The sequence below is a fragment of the Taudactylus pleione genome, unplaced genomic scaffold (assembly GCF_031769625.1).
Source record: "Taudactylus pleione unplaced genomic scaffold, aTauple2 ptg000006l, whole genome shotgun sequence".
Classification (NCBI taxonomy): domain Eukaryota; kingdom Metazoa; phylum Chordata; class Amphibia; order Anura; family Myobatrachidae; genus Taudactylus; species Taudactylus pleione.
The window spans coordinates 11562724-11582593 of NW_028284409.1; the positions used below are offsets into that span (position 1 = coordinate 11562724).

Consider the following 19870-nt stretch of genomic DNA (forward strand, 5'->3'; position numbering starts at 1 on the left):
AACGGACAGACACTCCTACTTTTCTCCGACCACCCCCAAATGCTCACAGCCTTGTCACTCACTCTATGATGGATCCCTCTGTGCATGTGAAATCGCAGTGCGATCGCAGCGCATGCGATGTGCAGCTTGTATGCATGTGCAGTTGTGAACAATCGACCGATGTGTGTACTTAATTGTATGCTGCTGAATCAGGCCCTAAATACGTACCTTGAGAGAAAACCACACTGGGGTCTATGGCAGACTTGATGTATGGTTTGCTCCTGCATTACTTCATAACATTGATTACATTCAATCATCACCCTGCTTTTGGGACGCATACACCTTAATGCTTTTCTGGGAGTGTCTGGGTGTATTCCTGTCTGCTTGCTTTTTCCTTCTAGGCAGTGATACTACAGTGGGAACCATATTACCCAGCCAGATCTGTCTCAAACAATCCCCAATTCCTCAGGCTCATATCATGCCTCAATTGGTTTAGTTAGGGTGGAATTTACTTCTGATCAGATGATCAGAACAAACACAGGGGAAGAGAGCTCACCCTCTTCCCTCCATATCTACAAGTGGCACTGCTTTCACTTAGTTTGGTGATAAGCTGCTTGGATAATCAAGAGCAGTACTTGGAGGACAATGGCCACTTATCATTTTTTCATTGGCCCCATGAGTATTGGGACATAATGTACACAGGAAGAGGCATCACATTACACTTTACATGTATACAGTAATGATTCTAACTCATTTGAAAGAAAATATTTTCACATACATATATCACCACATACAATTTTATCCATATAAATATTTAGGAACTTTCTCCTGTTTCTCCTGTGAGCTTAGCCCTAGTTACAGTATCTGATGAAACCCAGTGTCTGGTGATGTCTATGCGTTCCAGACTTCAGGCTGTAGTTGCCTGCAAAGGATTTGCAACAAAGTATTAAAAAGTGAAAGTTAGATTTAGGATTGTTTAGTTTGTCCCATTACTTTTGGCCCCTTAAAAAGTGGGAGGCACATATAGAAAGCGTTGTAATTCCTACACCGTTCACCTGATTTGGATGTAATTACCCTCAAATTAAATCTGAAAGCCTGCAGTTAAAGCACATCTTGTATGTTTCATTTCAAAGCCATTGTGGTGGTGAATAGAGGACAAAATATGAAAATTCTGTCAATGTCCCAATATTTATGCACCTGCCTGTATATGTCATCACAAAATGTGTTCATGCCACACATTTGTTGTGGTGGTACTTAAGGCATATGTTATGAGGTATTCCTTGACTTAATGTCCCCCAATATATTATATTTTCTCTTAAAAAAAAAAACTTCAATACTATACAGTCAAGTAAACAGTATATCAAATGATATGTGGAACAATAAAAGGGAGGTGGGGGGGATATGAAATACAAAACATAGGAAATTGTTATAAGTTTCTGGTCTTGGAGAGGGAACATGGCAAGGTTAAGTGCACAGAATTGTAGTCAAGCCACAAACGTCACTTAACTAGAGTTGAGGAGACTGAGGTAGACAACTTGAAACCTAGGGGTAAATTTACTAAATTGAGAGTTTTTAGAAGTGGAGATGTTGCCCATAGCAACCAATCAGATTCTACTTAACATTTAACTAGCACTTTCTAGAAGATAACTAGAATCTGATTGGTTGCTATGGGCAACATCTCCACTTTTAAAAACTCTCACTTTAGTAAATTTACCCCCTAGAGTCTCCATATCATGACTCATTTGGGTATTAAAATGGTGGTTCTCCAAAATTGGGCAATAGCTGCCTTAGTAGCTAGAAGTACTCTGAAGTGCCACAAGTCATGGGATAGATGCCTAGTATCGTGTAAGACCCTCCTTACCCAACGAAGTGCAGCAACTCGATGTGGCATTGATTCCACAAGTGGACAAAAGACTGCTGGAGAGATGTTGACCTATGCCGTCTGGATAGCTTCCCACAGCTCCCTGATATTTGTAGGTGCAGGATCTTGGGTGCGACTGGACCTCTTGGCCACATCCCAGAAAAGCTCAATTGGCTTCATGTTGGGTGAAAGCGGTGGCTGCAAAACTCGTCGGAACTCTCCAGTATGCTCCTAAAAACCAGTTCTGAACAACTTGGGGCAGATGATACAGTGCGTTATCCTGCTGGAACATTCCTTCGCTGTGGGGGTGCATGAAGTTCATAATGGGCTGCAAATGGTCATCAAGCAATACAATGTAGCCCATGCCACAAGAACACACTCCACACAATTATGAAATCATCATCAGCCTTCATTGTGCCTTGTTGACAATTGGGTCCATGGCCTCATGGGGTCTGCACCACACCCAAACCCTACCATCAGCCCGACCATGTCACGTTGCCAGTCCTCCAGGATCAGTTAGTGACACCACAAGCCCAGATGAGGTGCTGTGTCCAGGGTCGTAGTGTTAACAAGGGCATTCTGGTTGGTTCTGCTCCCATATCCCATGGAAGCTAAAGAATGCTGCATAGAATGTAAATGTTATTTGAGCCAGAGTCTCTTGTCACCATGGACAATACTGGCCAGAGGGTGCTGGTCACAATCATTAAGCACTAGTGGTTAGCCATTGCGCTGTCCATAGTGGGTGGTAATGCCTTCCATGAGGTATTCCCAATACACACGTGACACTGTAGATCAAGGAATATTAAATGTCTGCACAACTTTGGAAATGGAATGTCCCATCTATCGGGCATCCACTATCATTCCCCGTTCGAACTTTGATAATTTACGTCGCCTTGCCATGAGCAGCCTAGCTGGTGTTCAGACTGACTCACAAGATTTTAGATTACATCTGATGCAGGTCTGGGCATTACCAAGATGTCACAGAACAATGACGTCACCTACTATTACCTTCACATACTGCTATCCCACGACTTTTGGCACTTCTTGTATATGTCCTGTAACATATGACCTGATTCAGAGATTCAATGCTGATGTTTATGCAGTTGAGCTATTACATCGGGGAACAAAAAAATATACATTTTTTTCTTGCCAAGTCTTTCAGATCGGTTTGAGAGTACTCGCAGGACCTATTTTCGAATTAGAATTTTGCTATAGCTGAATTGGCTCCAGTTTTCAAATTAATGAAAAATTATAAAATTCAATTATTTTCTCCATTTGAAGTACTTTACTAGTTTTACTTAACAGAATCGACTTAGTTTTGCTTTATTAACAACTACCCTCTTTCAACAATAACAAGAATTTGTTTTATTTGGGATAATGTAGCTGGGAGTCACATTTCAGACACATAACACATTAATTTCTCCTCACTAACGCTGGGAGGAGGCGTGGCAGTGCACTTCTGGGCCATCCTCAGACCACAGCCACGCCTCCTCCCAGCATACAGAGAGGAGCAACACATAACACATTCATATCTCCTCACTAACGCTGGGAGGAGGCGTGGCAGTGCACTTCTGGGCCATCCTCAGACCACAGCCACGCCTCCTCCCAGCATACAGAGAGGAGCAACACATAACACATTCACATCTCCTCACTAACGCTGGGAGGAGGCGTGGCAGTGCACTGCTGGGACATCCTCAGACCACAGCCACGCCTCCTCCCAGCATACAGAGAGGAGCAATGGAGATGACCGAGTGACGCAGTTAGCACACGTCCTGTTCCTCTGTTCCGCCCTCTCTCTGTCCCACCACAACCAATTTCCCGCCGTTTGGGCTTGTTTTGTTCAATACATCCTTGGCTTATGTTGGAAGTTAGCACTGTATGTGTGAAACAAAACGTTTTCGCCGTAATAATTAGTTCTTCTTGGAGACGGTGTACTAATATCCCTGATGTATTTTGTTATATTTGTGGCAAATCTGGTGTTGCAAAAGAAAGAAAAAATATAACTATTCGTAAAACAAGCGTATCAGGCTATATTGGCCATAACATAAGCCAGCAAGACAAGATTTGGATGCCTCACAAAGTTTGTAAAACCTGCATGGGATATCTCCGCAATTGGACTAAAGGTGATCGAAAAGGACTTAATTTCGGCATACCTATGATGTGGTGTGAGACAAAATATCACTTTAGTGACTGCTATTTTTGTGCACAGCGGTTGAAAATCGCTGCCTTACACAGTAAAAATGGCTCCGGTGTCTCAGTTCTTGTGCCCATTCTACACAACCATAGGGTTACTCAGAAGACCAACTATCAACTTATCTGTGACCGATGTTTTCTTTTTGTACGCAGTTGCTTGGATTTGCAAAACCACTAGTAGTTGTCTCAATCCCGGCAGCTGCGACATTTGCATATTTTTGCACAGTGTGGTTGAAGATGTTAACTATAATAATGAAGGAGTGTGATCTCTGGTAGTAAAGGGAGATTATTCCAGTCTCCTGATTAAGCAAATCAAACACATCTTTCCACTAATCATGGATCACAGGACAGGACTCAAATCTGAATTGAATTAGCAACCTCACCACAGTTCTTCCAAGAAAACTGAGAAGTACCAAGCAAAGTCTTAAGCAACCTATTGCACCTGACAAGCATTTCTGAGTGGTTTATGCTTGCAGACATCTATATAATCATGGAGAAAGCTTGTCTGCCTGCCCGTTTGTTCTTCATGCACAGCCAAATTTTGGACCTAGCTCCACCAAATTTGGCATGGTGGTATAGTTTGGCCAGGTGTTTGCCTAGGTTAGAACTTTGTCAGGGCCACGGAGATCCGTCCATGCATCTGTTTCTTCATGCATGCACCACGGAACTCCTTGTTCTATGCCTGCAAACATCATATCCGAACGACATATCATACAGGCATAAACACTGTACAGTATGCCGCAGGATCGTGTCTGAGATTGGCAGATCTTGACTGCAGCAGGCAAGACCTGAAGATGCGATGTACGACCCGCAGAGACACGTATTGGCAATGTGATCGTGAGTGGACACTCACGATTAGGACATATTTTACAAGATCTCTTGTTCCGATTCATCAGAATCGGGCGGATCGTGTAAAATATCGCCTATTGTGTAGACACCTTAACTTTTTGGGCCACATAGCAAGGTCTTTAAAGAGCCCCTCCCGAGATAAAACACATACTGTACATTTACCCCAGCACAGAGCCCAGCCAGGTTATGCCACACAGAGCTCATTCAGGTTATGCCACACAGTAGTACCCCTTATACACAAAGCAATAAAATCAACAGTGACTTTCACCATGATGTTTCTCGAAGAAATGTTGGGTTTTGGTGTATGTCGAGGAGTCAACCAAAGGAGGGAGAGGGTTGTGACATGCATCTCTCATTATCTACAGAAGGCTTAGATGAGGTAGGAGTAAACCAGTTAAAGAGTTGGACCAACGAGCTGGCAAGTTAATAGTTTCAACAAGTACCCTCCTGGTTTTTGGTCTAAACATGGGGTCTATGGCGTACCTTGGGCTATTCCCTTTCCACTCAAAAATCAAGTAAATAAAGTAAAATTGATTTAGAATATGTATGGGGTGGCCCAGAAGAGATACAAAATGTTTGTAGCATCATCTTGACCACAGCTAGCCTGCCCAACCACAAAATTAGTGATTTGCTTCAAGAGGACAAAATAGTTGCAGTCAATGACGGTCTGTTTATCTGATGGTATACCAAGGTAATAGTGAGGTTTAGTGATATATTGCTTTAAGAGGGAGCTCTGAGCAGTATCAACAAGGGGGCTTCAGACTTTAAGGAGTTTTTATTTTATAGTAAGAGGCTCCTGGAGAACTGAATGGATGGCTGTAACAAATCCTCAGGGTTGGTAAAAAAAAAAAAGGATGACATTTGCAAAAAACAAATTTTATGATGGATGTTCCCTATCATTATACCCTTAATTTTTTTCGCTAACAGTTTCATGGTTAAAGCAAAAATGAACAGGGAAAGAAGGATGACCCCCTACCGAGTTCCATTACAGTTATTTAGTTTATCACATGAAAACCCATTACATTATAGAGGGCAAAGGTCATCTGGAGGAAAAACTCCCAGTGACAAACCTGGCATAGACGTATAACCAGTGTAGCCTATCAAATGCTTTCTCTGCATCCAATGAAAGGACAAAAAAAAGTGTGAGATTAAGAGTTTACATGCTAGTAAACTGACACATCTCGTGTTGTCAGGGACTTGTTTACACAGCAAATAGCCCACTTGGTTCTGATGGACCAGACAAGGAGAAAATAATGTTTTTAATGGTAAATAGATTTTAGGTAGAACTCTTCACAGTTAAATTTTTGCTTTCATAGTCCTTTTTATTTTATATATGATATTTCTATTGTTCCTGTATAGCAAGGAAGATACTTCTTCCACTAGTTATAAAGTTAGGCATCCCAGACCAATTGCCACCTCTCTGTGAAGTTTTTATCCAAATCCATCCAGGCTCCCTGTGTCAAAGTTCTGCCCAGCGTACACCAACGGGAGATCCGACCGGGACTTAAGCTTCAAGTTATTAAGTTAGTCTGCCAGCCCAATTGCCAGGCATCCTAGCCCAATTGCCACCCCTCTGTGAAGTTTTCATCCAAATGCCAAATGTATCCAGTGGAAGGCCCAGAAAAGGCTCCCCGGATCAAAGTTCTGCCCAGCATACACCAACAGGAGATACGACTGGCACCCTAGCCCCCCTGAAACCTGGCCAAGTTCCAACTGGACTATCTCGCATTGGTTTCATCCCGGTCGGTGCAGGGGTTGGCCAAATGCATAACCGGACAAAGACAAATTAATTTAATATATAAGATATGGACAATTGGGGAGGTTGGTGATGTGAGGTATATATGTCCCAGGTTCTTAACTTCTGTATGTTAATTATCCAGATAATGAGCAGCCTTGATTGCCAGACCATCTGTGAGACACTGATAAAAGTTGTGTCAGTTTCTTTGGGCACTACCTGGGGAGCTGGCTGACAGACTTGTCGAAAGACACTGTGATGACTTTATGCAAGTGCTGTATTTTAATGCTGTAATTGTGTCAGTTGGACATTAGGTCATGGTACTGGGTTGGGTACTGGATCCCGGCGGTCGGGATGCCAGCAGCCAGAATACCGATAGCGGCAACCCTACACATGCAGGTAAGTACCCTAACACTCCCCCTAACCCACTTTTAGCGCAGCCTAACCCTCCAGCATCCTAACCCTCCCCTCCCGCAGCCTAACCCTAATACCCCCCCCCCCGCATCCTAATCCTTCCCTAATCCTAGTACCATTGGGTTGCCAGCATTCGGGATTCTGACTGCAGGCATCCCAGCCGAAGTGATGCCAACTACATTCCATCTCCCCTTAGAGATGGAGACTTTTGCATAGTTAGTGCCAGACAGGCCAGGATTTAATTTTATGTTTTATTTTGTGCTGTGGAATAAAACTAGCTGTTGTTACTTGTACCAATGCGCTGGACAGGAGTGCTATTAGCTGCTGCAAGAGAAGTGCTACTGTTTACATCAGATGCTCGGCACGACTGAGCTGCTTTGGGAGGTGTAATGTTGTATCTTTTGAATTTTGTATCTTTGTCACATTGCAGACATAGCAAAAAGCCATTCACAGTGTACCAGAGACGCTAGGCTGCGACTTTAACCACACAGGAATCAGTTTTAAACACATACAAAGTCGCAATGGAACTTGCTGCATCATAGCACTTAGTATACGGATTCAGACGCATTTGGGCAGATGTACAAATGTGGCACATCAAATTGATTAGTGAATGTAGCAAAGTAGTTTTCGAGCAAAAAAGACACTCTGCCCTCCCCCACATACATAAACATATGGTTCCATACCGGAGCATAATATTGTCTGGTGATCATAAGTGATAACTAGATAGTAAGTACTAACGGGACCCATCAGGATCACCTCTTTCTAAAACGGGTACTCCTGATTTCAAGGATAACAGGTTGGTGAGAAACCTTCCCCCATTCCTGGACTCCAATATGTAGTGCAGGATTTTTTCCTGGTGATCACACTGATCACGCAAAGATCACTATCGGGGCACATGGTTTGAAAAAGGGGTGCCTCCATCTCTATTGGTGCCATGGTTGGGAAGATAGGGAGAATTATCTCCCTCCCATTTCAGGCAATACTTTTAAAGTTTTTTTTTAAACAAAACAAACTGATGTTGGTGCTTTCTTTTTGGTTGTTTTTTTATTTTTGTTTACCAACTTTCTTTGTCTTAGAATTTTTTGCATCGTTTGTTACCATTTCCAGGTGTATCTAGTCACTATTCTACAATCTAACTCCACATACCTGCATCACTTTTTTTATTTGCATTTTATATTTAAAACTTGTGTTTTTGTTGTATGTTTTAATATTCTACTCTGCTAACACATGCCACTTTATCTCATAATCATTTTCCCAGTGCACTCTTAAAACCAGAAATGTGAACAAATGATGCATCCTGTGTCATTAATCACTCTGTCACACCCTTGCAGCATGTTCTATGTCACGTTATCATAGCTTACCCGTCACAGGGCATTCTGTGCCACACTACTGAGCAAATGTAGCCTGCATCTTTCTCACGTCTCATGTAACAGACCAAGTGTCATGCAGACTGAGCTTTTGCTTTATTTATTTTGTCTTGAAAATTATTTGCTTGTTGTCACTCTTCGGTGTCATTGTTTATGTTGCTGTAAAAAAAATTTGCGTATAATTTTTCACTGAACTTCTCTTTTTTTTAGCTCCCTGACAGTTTAACAATTTTTGTAACTCTCGAAGATATCGCTAGTTAGTGCATACTTGCCAACATTCTGGCTGCCCCCTCCACTCGAGAGAGTGCCGCCATGATCGCATCATCGTGGCCACGCCCCCACTATACAATGCCAATAATAATGGCAATGTAAAGTGGGGGGGAGTGGCTACGAAGACTGAATTCAGCACGGATTGCGTCATCGGCCCACCTACTTTAGTCTGGGAAGTGGGCGGCGCCAGGGAGATGGGGCGCACTGCTGGATACTTGTATGCCTTTCTGTGCAGCTGGGAGCAGCACCAGATTTTCGAAAGTGCCTCCGTCGTTTCAGAAGGGTTGGCAAGTATGAGTTGGTAAAAAAAGAAATGATACCAGCCCTCTGTGACATTACAGGAGATCTGCGACTGAACCACCTGTACACTTTGAAGAATATGTAAATCCCAGGTGAAGTTGAGAATGCAGTTAGGATCCCATTATTTAAAATGATTCCGATTACAGAATTCTCTTTATTTAAGTTCAAGAACAGTATTATCAGTTTCCTGAATATGACTAAAAATTGTAAAGTGCTGCACTATATAAACAAATGTTAATAATAATAATAATAATAATGCACTTCCTTATTCATTTACATCACTGGTATTACAGAGTGACTCATTAAGCAAATGCTCTCAGTCTTCTGTTTGCTTAACCTGGTTTGATTCTTGTGTTCTAGCTGAAGGGAATCTGTGAGATTTTGCACACATGTAATTATTGTTTGTAAAAGGCAATTGAGATCTAAGCCACACTGTAAGATTGTTGAGAACAGCAACCAGCAGTAGTAATACATTGAAGATTTTGCTCATTTTAAATATTAACTATAATACAAATGTTGAATCATTGAGAATAAATAAAACAGAAACAGATAAGCATTTAGTAACAATACACCTGACCAATTCACTGTGTCATTTCCAGCGTCAGTTAGCCTATTTCTAGTACATTTATTTAAGGAAATAGAGTATTCGTATCACCTGGTTTATAGTTGTTATCAATATATTGTAAATCATTAGACTGTGGTGCCCTCAGTTGCATAGAAACCTTTCTATGTTTAAGGCCAGGTACACACTACAATGATGGGCAATCGGGATGAATTCCACTTGTCCCGGACTATCCGTGATTGCCCGTACACACTGTGGGGTCTATTTACTAAGCAGTGTTAGGAGACAGAAAGCCAAACAGCTCCCAACTGTCATCTCACAGGCTGTGTTTGAAAAATGACAGTTGGGAGCTGATTGGCTGGCACCTTATCACTTTCTTATCACTTTTCACTCTGTCTCCTAACACTGCTTAGTAAATAGACCCCTGTGTAATTTAATGATTGAGGCCACAATATTTTGTTCCATCCTTCATTAAACTACACCACCTCGTACACAATATCTTCTGATTGGCCGTGCAGCACGGCCAACCAAAAGATATTGTGTACGACTCGCTGGAGCTTGCAGTTTTGCATACACAATGCACGATTTGTACGATTTTTCATTCCAATTTGCCTGGAAGCAACAAATCTTGCACATATGGTTGTAGTGTGAACAGGGCCTTATGGTGCATACACACGGTGAGATTTTCTGTCAGATCTGAACGATAACGATTTTAAAAATCGTTCATATCTGAACGAAAATCTGACATGTGAGCCTGCAACGATGAACGATGCGCGTTGCCGATTGTCAGATAACGATATCTGACATCTGATGTGTTTGCAGTCAGATTTGGATGATTTCATTAATTTTAATACTGTCTGAAATCATTCAGTTGTTCAAATCGTTTGTAAAATCGTTCAAATCATTGGTAAAAATCGTTCATCGGACAGATCTGACCGTGTGTAAGTACCATTAGGCCCTAAAAGAAATTAGGGAAAAATGCAGAATAAAGAGTTGATCAGAGCCATTTGCTGGAAGCTCACAATCTGTAAACTGCCAGCCACATTCAAAGATGCCAGAGTGAATTACTTAGCCAGCGTTGCCCCAGTCCACTCACCTGCACAGTCAACGGAAATTCAGTTTCAGTGCTGAAATACATTTATGGTGAACATGTTACCTACTGTATGGATGCAGCCATATACTAAGAATAAATACTTCATCAATACAGGTTGTGTATCCCATATTCAAATTGCTTTGGACCAGGGGTATTTAGGATATCGGAATATTCTGTATTTTGGAATATTTGCATACCATAATGAGATATCTTGTGAATGAGACCCAAATCTAAACACAGAATGTCTTTATGTATTATATACACCTTATACACACAGCTTGCAGTTAATTTTATACAATATTTTCAATCATTTTGTTGCTCAAACAAAGTTTGTGTACATATATGAAATTCATTTATGTTTCATATACACCTTATACACACAGCCTGAAGGTTATTTTATACTTTATTTTTAATAATTTTGTGCCTTAAACAAAGTTTGTGTACATTGAACCTTCAAAAAGCAAAGGTTTCACTATCTCAGTCATGCTAAAAAAAAAAATCCGTATTTCGGAATATTTGCATATGAGAGACTCAACCTGTATATGCAAGGAATCATGAATATTTGTCAGGGAATGTCTTAGTGATGTCACTGGTCCTTCACAAATTGATGGGCTGAATTATATGTGTGTGTATGGAGCTCACTATATGTTATTATATATGTTTGAACTATGAAGATGATTAGAATAGAGTCTATTGAAGACAAAGTTTCAACCATGAGGGGATATATATTAATACACATGGCAGGTTTCCTATAAGTAATCCTCCACTAAGGGACAGTGCGTCAGCTCAGCCTCTTCAAACCACTTTTAGCTTAAAGGACTGATATATACAGTATATATAGGTGTGTGTGTGTGTATATATACATATATATATATATATACATGCAAATAACAGCGGCACTCACAGGACTTGTAAAGAAGACTCCAGACTCCCAAGGTCAAGTTGAACTTGACCTTGGGAGTCTGGAGTCTTCTTTACAAGTCCTGTGAGTGCCGCTGTTATTTGCATGTATATCTTTGATCCATTGGGACCATCAGAGGGCGCCCAGGCATGCACAGTGTATCTATTTGTGGAGTGCCGGCGTTATTTTGATATATATATATATATATATATATATATAGCAGGTTCAAAGTGGCACTCGGAGTCTGATTACTTTAGTGAAACAAAATCAGGGTGTGTTTCATAATCGACATTTCGGGGTACGAATCCCTGTCATCAGGATATAAACCAAACAGTGCAACATACAGTACAAATATAAATAGATAATCTTACCTCCACCCATCCACTGCGGCCACATCGGTCTCCCCTCTGGTGCGCTTACTTCTGAGTAGGGCACACTCCACAGAAAGTGGAAGCTGCGTCACGCTGTTGGTCTGTGGTCATGGGAACGCTGTAAACAAAACAGCGTGTCAAATGTTACCATAGTGATGAACAAAAACTGAGTGTAACAACATGATATAACAGAGTGCTTGTCAGTATGCCAAAAAATACTGATAATATAAAGACATATATATAGTAAAAAACTAAATACTGTGCAAATAACAACTGCACCATAAAAACAATCATATAAGATATGCTTAAAACAGCATAATATTGATATTCGTGTTCAGATGCACATGTGAACCAAAATAATTTGTGTATGTGTGTATAATATAAAATTATCTGGCGCTAAGATGTTGTAACTAGGCTAAATATGCTTACTAGAAAAATCTTCCTGTACTAATAGATATGTAGTATAATACCCATAAATATAGGGTTGTGTCAATGGACATAATAACAAATAGACATAATCGTCAAAACACAATCTTTATAAAAAGTTAGATAAGCCTAACGAGTCATTAAGTCCCCATGGCTATACAGTGTCAAGGCGGAGAATCCACCTTGATTCCAGTTGCATTAACTTCTTAGATCTGTTGCCGCCTCTGAGTGCACTACAAGAAGTCACTACAAGGGAGTTTGATTTTCTGTAACAAGTTTTTTTGGGGAGTTTTGCAGCTTTGAGCCACCACTTGTAAATGGAACAATCGTATCAACATAACCAGAATCAAATTCCAGGGTAAAGTCCAATTTCTTTTCCTTTTCTGCTTTTCCCATTTTCAAATGGCATTTTTTTTCTCAGTTGCAGAGAGCTGTTCTTCCAGCTGGGTAATTTTTTCCCATTGCGATTTCCAACTTGTTCTGAGTCTGCAGAAAATTGTTCTCCATATCTTCAAGTTTAACAAGTCTCAACTTTTGTTCAGCTATTTCAGATTCTGCAACTTTTCTTTTACACTCAAGCTCTTGTTCTCTGGCACTCATTTCCATCTGGAAATTGCGAAATTGTTTATGTGCACTTGATAGACATTTTTCAAAGTTCATTTTCTCTTCTTGCAACTCCTCAATCACAGCACATACATGGTAAAGTTCTTTCTTCAAAACTGCACTATTTCATGCAGAACTTCTTCTAGAAATGTATTTCTTTAAGCAAGACACTCTGAAGTTGCTCTGGAAGTAGCCAAGTTGGACTGGAACATCTGTATTTGCTCCTCAAAACTTGCTTGAAGACAATCTCCATGTCTTTTGCATCCCTATCTCTTTCCCACTGTGCATGATTCTGCAGTTTATGGAGACATTCCTATTCTTATCTAGAGCATTCCTGGAGCTAAACAGAGGATCTCTCTCTAATTCACACTCTGCAAGTTTTGCTTGTGTGGACACAATTAAAGAGTCTTTTTCTTCCAACACCAGAGCTAAATTCACCACTTCTCCTTTTGTGCGTACTGCGTCACTCTAATATCCATTTATGCATTATATTGCTGAAGTACGTACCACAAACTTTTGGTGCAATTCAACAAGGTCTGCTCTTTTTCTGCAAGAAACACATAATTTTCATGCTCTCCTTTCAGCATAGACTGTTTCAACACTTCAGCCTCCTCAAGGAGTTTAGACAAGTGGGCTGCAATCGGAGCTGAAACTTGTCTAAAGTTTCAGCTCCGATTGCAGCCTACTTGTCAAGTAGCAACTTCCAATGGTGATTTTGGCTCATTAGTTGCACATGTTGAACACACCTGTCCAGATGATCCCAAAGGAGTTCAAATGGATTGCAATCAGGAATCTGGGGTGGCCAAACCATGTTCTTTAGCACCAGTTGTCATTGTTTAGACAGAACATACTTTTTGCAAAGACTAAAGTATGTTTTGCGCTCGCCTGTCGCACAAGGAACGGACTTGCAGCTCTTGGTCCCAAAAAACTTCAATTTGTCTGTGAAAATAAGCCAATTTGTCCACAATAGCCTCTTCTTTTCATTTATGGGCCTAAGCAATTGTTTTCTGGCTGAAACACATCTTTTCAAGCCACCGGCTACAAAGTGTGGTTTGACAGTCGGAATTGACATGCTTTTCTTCCTTGTTTCCATTAGAGCAGCACGGATCTGACAAGCTGTTTTGAATCTGTCCTGTTTGGAACACACTCTGATAAATTTATTTTCCTGTTTTGTGGTCACTCGAGGTTGTCCAGATCGTGGGCAGTCACGTGCACTGTTGTTTACGGCATATCTCTTGAGGGTACACTGCATGCCACCAAGAGAATCCTTCTCCAGGCAAGCAATTTCATGCAAACTATGCCTTGCATTTCTCAAGGCAACTATGGCAGATCGCTTTCCGTTTGATAATGCCTTACTGGGAGCCAATTACAAGACCACTGTATACATTTTCACAAGTGTTCACAGAATCACAATACAAGGAGGAAACCGGAATCCTCCCACTGTGTATGTGTTGACAAGTCAGTTTAAAAACAGCATTGGGCATCTATCTGATATCACTACGGGCACCGCGTAATTTGTTTATAATCAAGGATCAGACATTATCCGGCTGTTAGCATATCTCTCAACTTCTTTACCTCTAGAACTCTAGAAGATGGTCCTTTACAAACGCATGCCCAAAATTGGGGAGAGTGACATCGCGGTTAGGGGGCGTAGCTTCGCAGTTTGTGGCATGGCTACACGGGGAGTGCCGCAAACGCGAGTCACAGCAGATGGCCTCCATTTGTGCAAAACACATTTATCAGTTTCATCCTTTACAGTGAAATCAAAGAATCTGGGGGTGTATTGAAATTGAGCTGTAGTGTAACACATTTGCCTTCTTGCTATGTAGAGTGGTCAGTAGTGCAGTATTTGGGTGCCCAACTAAGGGTCTCCAGAGGGTTGGACTGGTCCACAGGGATACAGGGGAAACCCCCGGTGGGCCCCACTACCTGACGGCCCACCCGTCCTCTAGGGATCAGGTACCAGACTGTGCACTTGAATTATACATTATACATCTGTTACATTATTCTGGACTATGGTGTATTTTCTACAGTGCATTGCTGTTATTAATCTAGTACATTAACATACATGCAATAGCAGTATTTACTCTCTCTCTCTCTCTCTATATCTATATATGTATATATCTATATATATATATATATATATATATATATATATATATATATACATACACACACACAGTCAGGTCCATAAATATTGGGACATTGACAGAATTTTCATATTTTGTCCTCTATTCACCACCACAATGGCTTTGAAATAAAACAAACAAGGTGTGATTTAACTGCAGACTTTCAGATTTAATTTGAGGGTAATTACATCCAACTCAGGTGAACGGTGTAGGAATTACAACGGTTTCTATATGTGCCTCCCATTTTTTAAGGGGCCAAAAGTAATGGGACAAATTAAACAATCCTAAATCTAACTTTCACTTTTTAATACTTTGTTGCAAATCCTCTGCAGGCAATTACAGCCTGAAATCTGGACCGCATAGACATCACCAGACGCTGGGTTTCATCCCTGGTGATGCTCTGCCAGGCCTCTACTGCAAATGTCTTCAGTTCCTGCTTGTTCTTGGGGCATTTTCCCTTCAGTTTTGTCTTCATCAAGTGAAATGCATGCTCAATCGGATTCAGGTCAGGGGATTGACTTGGCCATTGCATAACATTCCACTTTTTAGCCTTAAAAAACTCTTTGGTTGATTTTGCAGTATGCTTCGGGTCATTGTCCATCTGCACTGTGAAGCGCTGTCCAATGAGTTCTGAAGCATTTGACTGAATATGAGCATATAATATTGCCCGAAACAATATTGCCCGAATTCATTCTGCTGCTTTTGTCAGCAGTCACATCATCAATAAATACAAGGGAACCAGTTCCATTGGCAGCCATACATGCCCACGCCATGACACTACCACTACCATGCTTCACTGATGAGGTGGTATGTTTTGGATCATGAGCAGTTCCTTTTCTTCTCTTCTCTTCCCATCACTCTGGTACAAGTTGATCTTTGTCTCATCTGTCAATAGGATGTTGTTCCAGAACTGTAATGGCTTTTTTAGATGTTGTTTGGCAAACTCTAATCTGGTCTTCCTGTTTTTGTGGCTCACCAATGGTTTGCATCTTGTGGTGAAACCTCTATATTCACTCTTGTGAAGTCTTCTCTTGATTGTTGACTTTGACACATATACATCTACCTCCTGGAGAGTGTTCTTGATTTGGCCAACTGTTGTGAAGGGGTTTTTCTTCACCAGGGAAATAATTATTTTGTCATCCACCACAGTTGTTTTCCGTGGTCTTCCGGGTCTTTTGGTGTTGCTGAGCTCTCCGGTGCATTCTTTCTTTTTAAGAATGTTCCAAACCTAATGTTTTTGCTATCTCTCTGATGGGTTTGTTTTGATTTTGTCAGCCTAATGATGGCTTGCTTCACTGATAGTGACAGCTCTTTGGATCTCATATTGAGAGTCGACAGCAACTGATTCCAAATGCAAATGTCACACCTAGAATCAACTCCAGACCTTTTACCTGCTTAATTGATAATGAAATAACGAGGGAATAACCCACACCTGTCCATGAAATAGCTTTTGAGTTGATAGTCCCATTACTTTTGGCCCCTTAAAAGTGGGAGGCACATATTGAAACTGTTGTAATTCCTACACCGTTCACCCGATTTGGATGTAATTACCCTCAAATTAAATCTGAAAGTCTGCAGTTAAAGCACATCTTGTTTGTTTCATTTCAAAACCATTGTGGTGGTGAATAGAGGCCAGAATCTGAAAATTCTGTCAATGTCCCAATATTTATGGACCTGACTGTGTATGTATATATATATATATATATATATATATATATATATAAATTGAAAGGGGCCCAGATCATACACTCTCTACTGGTTAGCCAAGACTCTGTGGATGCTGGCCATACCCCTAAGTATGGGCCCCTATCACTGCATTCCCTTGGTGGGCCCTTCATGCCCCAGTCCGACACTGGGTCTCTATACAGCTTGTTTGGGTTAAAACAATAAAAAATCTGTGCTTTTATATCGGTACAGGTGTGACATGGGCAGGCAGGGAGGGGGGGTTCCGGTTGCCTGGAAACCCAACTCCCCAGCCCACACCATGACCACAATAGAAATAGTAATATAATAAAATATTACTAATATTACTAAAGCTGCATGTTCTTCTAAGTATCACAAATTAAATAATTAGCACTACCAGTGGATCTTTTAACATGTGTCAGCCAGTAATAAATACACCTGTGCATCAACTAGAAAATCTAACATGCACTGTTAGGGGTGCACTGCTATAGTCCATCAATAGGGTTAATTATTAGCACCATATAATAATTCACTACCAGTGTATAACAAGACCAATATGTACATATATGTCCAGGGCAGTGCTAGGTTCTTCTGCTCCCCCAAACTCCAGGACTTGCTCCCATACTCCCATACTCTGGAGTGGAGCCCACATCTCAAACAAAAACATTCAGCTCAGGCAGGATGACCCTACTGCTGCATTTAATGCCTTAGTGTGATCACTGATCCTGTATATGCTGATATCAAAAGTTCAAAACACTTTGTACGATGCATATTAAAGCTGGATAAGTGCTAATTATGTCCTCTTCATGGACTGGCCATATTCGTAAAATCAAGCATTTGGAAACCCTCCTTTAGAAATATTACATTTGCCACTGATGGGCTTCTACTCTTCTCTGTCCAGAGAGATCACTTCCCTCTGCCTATACCAGCAGCATGTTCCCACTGTCAGCTGCTTTCACATCAAAGCATGGTCTCTCATCAAAAATAACAGAGGGAAGGGGAAGAACAGCGAGAAAGTAGGTAAGAGAGAGAGTAGTTGGTGAGAAAGCAAGCATGAATACAAAAAACAGGGGAAAGAAAGAAATAGAGGGAAAAGTTTCAGAGGGAAAAAGAGTTAGACACTGGATGAAGAAGATAGTGATAGAGGAAAAAATAGAGGTGGGAAGCACTGAAGAGAGGATAAAAGAGGAATAGAGATAAAAAATAACAGGCAGTGCTGTTAATACATACTGCTATCTCCAATAGCCAACTCATATATATTGATAGAAAAGTTGCCAAGGGGAGATCTATATGCCCCATGTTTAGCTTATGTCTGGTAGACAGAATCTGGTCGGCAGTCCTGATTGCCAGACCACCTGTGAGAGACTGGTAAAGGGTATGTCAGTCTCTCTCAGCCTGGGCAACTGATCAAAGCTCTTTTAAGAGACACTGTGATTATGTAATGTAAGTGCTGTGCTGACGTTTTGTGAGAGGGATGTTAGGTCCCTCCACTCTGAGAGAGGGAATCATTTTGTTTATTTGGAGCAGGACAGTCCAGGATTTACTTTTATGTTTTGTTTATTTTTGTGCTGCTAATAAAACTAGATGTGGATACTTGTACCAAGGCCCTGGACTAGTGTACTACTACTTGGCTGCTGCATGACAAGTGCAACGTTTACACCAGGGGATGGTACTCTTATCCTGATATTGACACAATATATTAGCAAATAGCCATAGCATTCCACAGTCAATGCTTTCTGTTATACTAAATACAATACAGTAAAATAGTAACAGTGCACTATGGTAATTTCTGCTTGTTTTATCCCAACAGATTATGGGATTTTACCAAACCGTCACCACTGCTTGAAACTGTGGAGCATCATACAGAGTTTACTTGTGGCCTTGCCTTCAGCCTTCTCATACCGGGACAGGTATTTGATTTAAATAACTTGCCCTCCTCTTCTATATTACATGCCCCTTTCATTTTAATTAAACCAAAGGGTTTGGATCTCATAATAACCCTTAAGACACTATTTACTAAGAAGCATCTAATAACATAGATTTAGTATTGCTGGTTACCAAAACAAAAGTAAATCAGTTATCACCGCAATTTAACTGGAAAACAAAGTCAGAGCAGTGATTAGTTTCTCAAATGACCTGTGAAATGTACTTATTGGGTTGGGTATGGGATGCCGGCACTCAGGCTCCCACCGGTCAGAAATTCAAAACCGGCATCCCGAATTGGCTTAAGATACCGACATCTGTCGGTAGGTATCCTAACCCTACCCCAAATGCTAACCCTCCCTCCCCGCACCCTAAACCTAATCCCCTCACCCCTAGTGCCTAAACCTAACCTCCCCCCTCCCATACCTCGGCCTAAACCTAACCCTCCCCCCCTAGTGCCTTTCCCTTACCCTCCCTCTAGTGCCTAACTTCCAATCCTCCACATAACCCCGCAACTTACTGTCGGGATGCCAGCGCCAGGATTCTGACAGGTGTTGGGATTCCGGTGCCGGCATTCCAACGGTCGGTATTCTGACAACATCCCGTACTTATTTACTTTTATACTGATTACCACTTGTTGGGAAGAAGTGGGCAAAGTAAATTATGTTTCTTCTTCAGGATCCATAGGCTCCACAGGGAGACCTTGGGGTGTAGGTGATGGGAACCAATTCGGGCACCACACAGTTAAAGCTTTTCAGCTCTCAGGATGCATTGGGTCCACTATTCCTATACCCCGCCCCCGAGCCAGAGGCACCTTAGTTTCTTTGGTGCCCGGCCGGAGTCGGGCACCATCAGCCCCTAAAGCTTATTTCTTTATTTTCTTTATTTTACTTTTACAAAGAATAGAGCACGCAGCAGCAGACTGTCCAAGGGACGTCTGCGCTGCCGCTCCGTCACTTCTTCGGTGCCGCAATACCAGTACTGATCTGGGGATCTTGTTGGGCGTTCCGGAGGTCAGCGCTAGAAAGGCCCCCGGAGAGGACCTAGACTGCACCCGGACATCAGGGGACAGATAAGGCTGGTCGCCGCTCCCAGTGACCCGTGTGTAATGGCTGTCGATACCCCTGGTCTCGGGACAGACCGGAGTTGCAGAGTGTGGACGTAGGCTCCGGCCATCACGCTACACTTGACCACCAGGGACATATTGGTGC

General features: G+C 41.5%; 1 protein-coding gene across 2 annotated transcripts in view; it reads left to right on the forward strand.

Annotated features, from left to right (window-relative positions):
• PEX7 (peroxisomal biogenesis factor 7) overlaps positions 1–19870 on the forward strand; it is a 285580-nt gene that overhangs the window by 207194 nt on the left and 58516 nt on the right. The window contains exon 9 of one of the 2 annotated variants that reach the window (XM_088451714.1): positions 18547–18646. The exons of the other annotated variant lie outside the window; for it this stretch is intronic. Within the exon in view, the coding sequence (XP_088307840.1) occupies positions 18547–18646 (100 nt within the window). The remainder of the gene's footprint in view (positions 1–18546; positions 18647–19870) is intronic. 2 annotated transcript variants of the gene reach the window in all.